Genomic DNA, 7812 nt, shown 5'->3' on the forward strand with positions numbered 1-7812 from the left:
TGCCACTGCTGCTGTGGGGGAGAGGAAGCAGGTGGGTGGCTAGGTGCACCGCCACCACTGCTGCTGCTGCTCTGCGGAGTGGGGGAGGAAGCAGGCAGGAGGCTGGAAGAGTGATGGGGGCAGAAAGAAAGAATGATGGGGTGTGGGCAGAAAGAGAGAGGAAGAGTGATGAAGTGGGGAGGCAGAAAAACAAAGAGAAAGATGACAGGTCAGAAAGAGAGAGGAAGTCACATGCATGGAGGAGAAATAGTGTGACAGAGGTAGGGGGTGAGGAGAGGAGGCAAAGGTGTGCCGAATGAGATAACCATCCCGCATGTTTCTTGCGAGTCTCCACTTGTTTTCCTATAATAGCTTAAACTATACAGGTCTAAAGTCCTACTATGATGTACATTTCTGATTAGTACTACTGTAAAACACTTCACAAACCTTAGGGGTAAAACATATCTTAGTTTTATTCATAATGAATGGCTCATCCATTAAGGAGGATTTTTGTGTCTCTTTTAATATGCATCCCTGCTGCAGTGCTGAACCTGAATGGCTGTTCATGAGATGTAGGACTTGCAATCTTCACTTGATGCATTATAAACTGTATACAAATTGATTGATCCTACAATTATTAATATATGTTTTAGCAGTGTTGGAGCAATGGAGAGTGGTACTACTGAGCACAACGGTGATATGCTAAGTTCCCATTTGCCAGAGTCAAGTTCTCATTATATACCCATCAAGCTAGAAGAGTATGAACCTCCAGTCTTCAGTACCAAGAACCTCCTCAAAAAAGCCAAGGAGACCTCCCAGTGTGACCGCCGAAGCATCGTCACTTTGTTCTTCAGGCTGTTCCCTGTATTTGAGTGGCTTCCTTGTTACAGTGTCAAGGAGCAGCTGCTTGGGGACATCATCTCTGGCTTACTGGTTGGGATAGTTGCCATCCCACAGTCAATCTCCTATTCCATCCTAGCAAGCCAGGATCCTATTTATGGGCTCTACACCAACTTCTTCTGTGCCATTGTCTACTTTTTCATGGCTACCTCACATCATAATTGTGTTGGCTCTTTCGGGGTCCTTTGCTTGATGATTGGGGAATCGGTAAACCGGCAACTCAAGTTGGCAGGATTTGAATCTGGTGTTGATGCTTCCTCACTGGTAAATACCACACTGAATGGAACAGTCGCCTGTGACAAAAGCTGTTATGCTATCACTGTGGCAACCTCTTTAACTTTTCTGGTTGGCCTTTACCAGGTATGGTGTTTTGTTATTTGTAACAATGCTCTCTGTGTTCTTGTCCATGTTAATATTCTCATGTTTATTGTTGTATTTCGATTACCACTTTTTAAGTCAAGTGTTCCCAAAGTGGTCTCTATTTACAAAATTAAAATGATAAGAGGTGGAGGGAACAGATCCTTAGTAATGAGGCTTTCTCCCCCCCCCCCCATAAGCCAAGAGCAGGGGATTTAGGGGTCTTCAAGACTTGATTCAGATGCCTTTCACTGGCTTAGCCACATACTTTCTCTTAGAAGCATAAGCTTGGCTGCTTGGGCTTTAACTGACAAATGAGGCAAAGATGAATTAACTCTGCCATGTTTGACTTTCTTGGGATGGCGCTTTAGCTGCAGTAGCACAAGAAGGCAGGAAAGGGGACAGTCCAGTTCCCTGCATTTCTGAGAATTTGACTATTCCTTAGAACTACTCTCTACTCAGCTAACTATTTTTATACATTAGATGAGACTTGGTAACAGTTAAATAAAAGTAGGTACTGTTAGATATGCATGCCCTTCCCCAAGTAAATGTTTGAAGTCTGTTGACAACATTGCTATAGTTATTATGAAGTATAAAAAGTAACTTTAGTGACAACCAGGCAAATGATTGTAACTACTCTAGTAATAGACAGGGGTAGGGTTTTCTTGTAATTCAGTTTTGAATAAGAGAAGCAGGCCTTAAACTTTGATGTGAAAGCACAAGCCTTTCTTTGCTCTGCTGTGGCTAAAGCCAGTGTATAGAACTGAACTGCCTGGTTGTGTGTTCCAGTATTTGTGCATTTGAATTACATATGTAAAGGGTCTAGAAGGAATGGGGAAGTGGGATGGTATAGTATAGCTCGATTTCATCAGATCTCAGAAGCCAAGCAGTATCGGTACTTGGATGGGAGACCACCAAGGAAGACTTTGCAGAGGAAAGCAGTGGCAAGCCACCTCTGCTTTATCACTTGCCTTGAAAACCCTGTGGGGTTGCCATAAGTCTGCTGTGACTTGACAGCACTTTACACACAGAGAGAAGGAATGGCATCTTGTATTATAATCTAGATGATGGGTCTGATTCACACATGCATATTCAGTACGTGATGATAGTAGCATCAAATGATGCATTGCATGTGCGAATGGGATGGTCAAACATCCCAGACAGAACTGTCTATATATTACATTTTTTCTACCCTTCCTCCACAGAACTCAGACAGCCATACTTAGTTCTCCTCACAACAGCCTTGTGAAATAGGTTAGACTATCACAGAGTGACTGATATAAGGTCATTCAGCATATTTTGTGGGTGAGCAGGGATTTGAACCAGGGTCTCCCCACAGCCCTAGACTGACACCCTAACTACTCTGCCATACCGGCTCTGCAAAACTGTGATGACATCTCATCACTTCAAGCACAAAGCCAGTTCATATATGCAGCTGAAAATCAGAGGCAGCTACAGTGAGTCAAGGGGCTACAGCATGCCCCAGACTCAAAAACTGATGAATCAGTTCAGAGGAGCACATCCCTGGGGATGATAGAAGACAGACTGCTTGTGTGGACAGAATTTGCATTACCCAATCTAGCCTTCGGAAATATTCTGAGAAAGCAAGTAGTAGAAAAGGCTTGTGCCATTCTCCCTAATTTCAGTGGTAACTCTTCGTAATGTTTTCCTTTAAGGTATATTTTGACACAGCTCTGACTGCAACAGCTCAGACTAACCTTCCCTATCTTAAAAACAGCAGTCAGGTCCATTCTGATAGAACAGTAAATAAATGCAGGTACTGATATTCCATTGTTCGTTGTGTCTCAGATTCATTGATACTTTTTCTTTCAGGTTCTTCTTGGGGTTTTCCAACTAGGCTTCATATCCATATATCTTTCGGAACCCCTTCTAAGTGGCTTTGTGACTGGATCCTCCCTGACTATCCTTACTTCCCAAATGAGTCTCCTACTGGGTCTAAAAATTCCTCGCCATGATGGCGTGGGGTCTCTTATCCTAACATGGATTGAGATCTTCAGATACATCTGGCAGACTAACATCTGTGACCTGGTCACCAGCCTGATCTCTCTCATCCTCATTGTGCCAATAAAGGAAATCAACAGCTTGTATAAGGATAAGATGAAAGCCCCCTTTCCCATGGAACTTTTGGTGGTCATTGCAGGTACTCTGCTGTCGTATTTCTTTAATTTCGAAGAGCGATACAAATCTAAGATCTGTGGCAGCATCCCCACTGGTTTCAAGCAACCTGTCGTGCCTGATCTGAGCCTTTTGTCAAATATGGCACTTGATGCTCTACCCATTGCCATCATTGGTTTTGCAATGACTGTCTCACTGTCAGAAATATTTGGCAAGAAGCATGGCTACCCCGTGCGAGCCAACCAAGAGATGATTGCCATTGGCATGGGGAACCTGATCCCGTCTTTCTTCTACTGCTTTGCTAGCTGTGCAGCTTTATCAAAGACCTTGTTGAAAGAATCCACAGGATGCCATACTCAGATCTCGAGCCTGATATCTTCATTTGTGTTGCTTCTGGTGTTGCTGTGGATTGCCCCACTTTTCTACTCACTGCAGACCTGTATCTTGGGGGTGGTGACTATTGTTAACCTCAGGGGTGGCCTGAGGAAGTTTGCTGACACTCCCAAGATGTGGCAGATTAGCAAGATAGATACTGTGATCTGGTGGGTCACCATGCTGTCCTCATCGTTGATCTCCACAGAGCTGGGCCTTCTGATAGGGGTCTGTTTTTCTCTCCTCTGCATAATTTTCCGCACCCAGAGGCCCCGAGCCACCCTTTTAGGAAAAGTGAGCAACTCAGAAATCTATGAGGACCAGTTCAATTACAAGAGGATCAACAGTGTTGCCAATATCAAAATCTTCCGCTTTGATACCTCCCTTTACTATGCAAACAAGGACTACTTCAAAAGTTCACTCTTTGAGAAAACAGGAGTGAATCCTTCCTTGGTTGCTGCCATGCAGCAAAAGGCTGAAGCAAAACCAAAAGGGCAAAAAAATGAAAGCTGCTTTTCTTCGAAGTTTAACTGCCTAAAGGTCACCAAGAAAATAGCCAAAAAGGCATCAACAGATGTTCCTGTGCCATCCTTCGACATGCACACCTTAATTATTGACTGTGGTGCCATGCAGTTTTTAGATAGTGTTGGCCTGAGTGTACTGAAGGAGACTCGCCAAGACTATAAGAAAATTGGAATCCAGGTCCTGTTGGCCAATTGCAATCCATCTCTCCGTCACTTACTCCAGGCAGGTGGTTGGCTCACTGGGATGGAGGATACAGAGCTACTCTTTCATAGCATACATGCTGCTGTGCAGTTTGCAGAGAAACAATCCAAAGCTCAGAGGCAGAGTAAAATGGCTGAGGATTACTTCCTCAGCCCTGAGGCGCAGGATTGCTCCAAAGACTCAAGTTTGGATGAACACTTGTAGGCCTCGGCAGACCAGGCTGTGTAATCACTGGAAACCTGTTTAGTATTTATTGTAACTGGAGCAAGTAATCCCAGAAACATCAGTATGTCTAATTCTCAATACGGCCTCACCAATGGATATCCAGAGACTGGCGCCATGGACAGACAAAAAAATATCTTTCTACAAACCTGAGAAACATTCAGGTTTGCGGGGGGGGGGGGGAATCTGAATATTTTTTTTTAATTGGGGGGCTAACCTGTAGCTTTAAGAACTGAATCCCCTTAGTGGCCATTGCTACAACCACAACAGTACTGCAGCCTTTAAGCCTTGTTTTCTGCCAGTAAAGGGCTTGGGGGAGGGCCAGGGCCATTTTTAGGGCTATCTGGCCTTTGAGGGAGGACTCTTCAGGGCCAATCTGTTAGCCAAATTTCTTTTGATAATTAATAAAGATGGGGAATTATGATTATTAATGTGCAATTGGCATCTAAGGGAGCAAAGCCTATGTATATAGAAGTCCCGCCTTTTCCGGTAACCTAGAAATAAACGCAGAAGCCAAGTGTCAAATAAATGGTTTCTTTACTGGAAAATATATTTCAAGCATACAAATAAATTCACAATCACACACACAGTTATTCAGGCCTAGGAAATACAGATAGAATGGGATAGCAACGTTCGCATTAGTAGGAGAATTGTTGTGGAGCGATACGTACCTGTCCTTGGCAAGATGAAGCGATCCACAGAAAAATGAGGGAGACTATAAGGAAAAAAATGGGGTCGTATTCTGAGCCAGCAGAACACATGGAAAGACTCTAGCAGCACTAAAACCAAGAGTCATGGAGATAGGGTGGGTCTGGAGGTAGAGGAGAGCGAGAGCATGGTGGATCATGGTCTTTTATACACTATTGGGACTTGGGGGTGGGCTTCGCTGACCACTTCCCTTGTCACGTCCCCTTGGTCAGTCCCAGGAAGTTTCCTAATCAAAAGCTAGTTTCAGGAGGAAGGGGGCTTAATGGTTGGACAATATTGGATTCTATTTATTCTTAACAGTGACACCTTTGAGAACAATGACTGAGGTGGCCAGAGTCATTGTCATCGATGGTCCGTTGATGGCTCCAATTGATGGATTTAGCTGGTACATGTCAGCCCTCTAATCCTCTCATGGCTGTGGATCCTTTGTCATGCTGGATCGCCTACGTGTAATGTTAGGCGAAGGTGGGGGGAAGGTGCCTGCATGTCAGAAAAGATGCTGGCTCATGGATCTCTGGTCTTATGGCTTGGCATGGTGTCTGTTTAACAGCAAATGGTTACTGGCTTTCCTGTGCTTCACGTGGCTAGGGCGCTTGGTTCTCTTCCTGCTGTGCTGTTGGTAAGAGGTGGCAAGTAACCCCAGGAACCATTGGCCCATCATCTCAGGAGAAGATGTTCCTCTGCTGGGCGCATGTCTGCAGCTGGCATCAGCTTAGGGTCACCACACAGTCCATTCCCTTTTGCACATTTACTGCACAGTCCAGTTATTACTGAGTTCATAAGTCCAAAAGGAGTGCCTTGCAGGGCAACAAGGCCAGCCAGCAACTGTTTGGCAACTTGTTACCACACAATTTACCCAACTTTCCCTGGCCAAGCAACTTGCTACTCTTCAATAGCAGTCACTCCAGTAAGGGTGTAGGGGTTAGAGTTTTGGATCAGGTTCTGGGAGACCCAAGTTCTAATCCTCACTTTGCCTGGAAGCTCACTGGGTAACCCTGGGCCAGTCACAGACTCTCAACCTAATCCATCTCACACAGTCGTTGTGAGGATAAAATGGAGGAGAGGAGAATGACGTAAGCTGCTTTGGGTTCTCATTGTGGAGAAATATGGGGCATAAATTGTTGGCAGAGTAATTAACAGGATGAAGAAGAAACAAAATGGTGCAGAGGGATAAGATTCTTTAATGATTGTACAACCCCTACACGTTTTGCATACAGCTTTGTTGGGGGGAATCTACTTTCAGATTCTTATTAGTTCTGTTCCCATACATACATTTAAACAGCATGGATGTACAATTCTTAAAGAAGCTGTATGCAAAATGTGTAGGGGCTGTACAACTATTAAAGATTCTTATCCCTCTGCACCATTTTGTTTCTTCTTAATTGTTTTGCCTTGGTGCACCCCCCCTTTCTTCTTCAGAGAGTAATTAACACAACAACAGTGTACAATCTGATTAAAGAGTAGATAAAGGTTTATTTAGGAACTAACATACTTGATAGTAAAGAGAAAGAGATAGATTCCTAACTACATCTCTAGCTGAGAGAGAGTAAGAGACTGTAATGTATCCGCCATTACCACGTGCGCGACCGTTGGGCCATGCGGTCAAGCACGGGCCAAAGCTTCGTTCCCACAGAACAATAGCAGAGCGGATCCTGGCCCGCACCAACCAGAGGGCTAGGTCCGCGGCCGAGAGCCAATGGGACTCTCGGCCACTGTAAATGACCTATAGGTGACTAAGGGGTGTGTTTTGGTGGCGGGTTTCTGTGTATATATACCGGCCTGCGTGCCGGGGTTCTTCGTCTTGTTCCTGATCTAATAAAGTACTCTTTGCTGAATCACTCAACGTTTCCGAGTACTTTTCACTGGCGACGAAGGTGGGATACTGCCCTTCGTGAACAGACCCGGAGGAGACCAAGCAGCACCAAGCATTGATCACCACAGCAGCCCCGCCGCTCGCCGGAGATCTCCGCTCATCGTCTGCACCTCGCTCCGTCAACCGCCGGCCGCATCGCACTGCGCCACGCTGCCTCAACTCTGTGCTTCGCTTCAACCCGAGATCCGAGCCGGAGATCTCCGCTCATCGTCTGCACCTCACTCCGTCAACCGCCGGCCGCATCGCACTGCGCCACGCTGCCTCAACTCTGTGCTTCGCTTCAACCCGAGATCCGTGCCTCGCCACCCCACTCTTTGCTGCCCAGCTCCTCGCTTCGCAACACCGAGCACCGTGCCTCACCGCTCCGCCTCCGCCAGCTCCACTCGCTCCGCCTCATGTCGGAAACCAACACCAACGCCAGCCCTGCGTCCACCTCTTCTACTTCCTCTGCTTCGGGAATGGCCACTGCTGCTCCTGTTGGAACCTCCCACGAGGGCATCGCCCCCTTCAACTTGGCTCAACCAGAACGCTGGACCACG

At 45.9% G+C, this 7812-nt stretch overlaps 1 protein-coding gene across 1 annotated transcript in view; it reads left to right on the forward strand.

Annotated features, from left to right (window-relative positions):
* The first annotated feature begins 645 nt into the window (after positions 1-645).
* Positions 646-7812, forward strand: part of LOC107105631 (sulfate transporter-like) — a 21314-nt gene continuing 14147 nt past the window's right edge. The window contains exons 1-3 of the mRNA XM_015405630.1: positions 646-1239; positions 3070-4654; positions 7457-7801. Coding sequence (XP_015261116.1) covers positions 646-1239; positions 3070-4654; positions 7457-7801 — 2524 coding nt within the window. The remainder of the gene's footprint in view (positions 1240-3069; positions 4655-7456; positions 7802-7812) is intronic.

Source organism: Gekko japonicus, unplaced genomic scaffold, assembly GCF_001447785.1.
Source record: "Gekko japonicus isolate JY-2015 unplaced genomic scaffold, Gekko_japonicus_V1.1 scaffold3667, whole genome shotgun sequence".
NCBI classification, from domain to species: Eukaryota; Metazoa; Chordata; class Lepidosauria; order Squamata; family Gekkonidae; genus Gekko; species Gekko japonicus.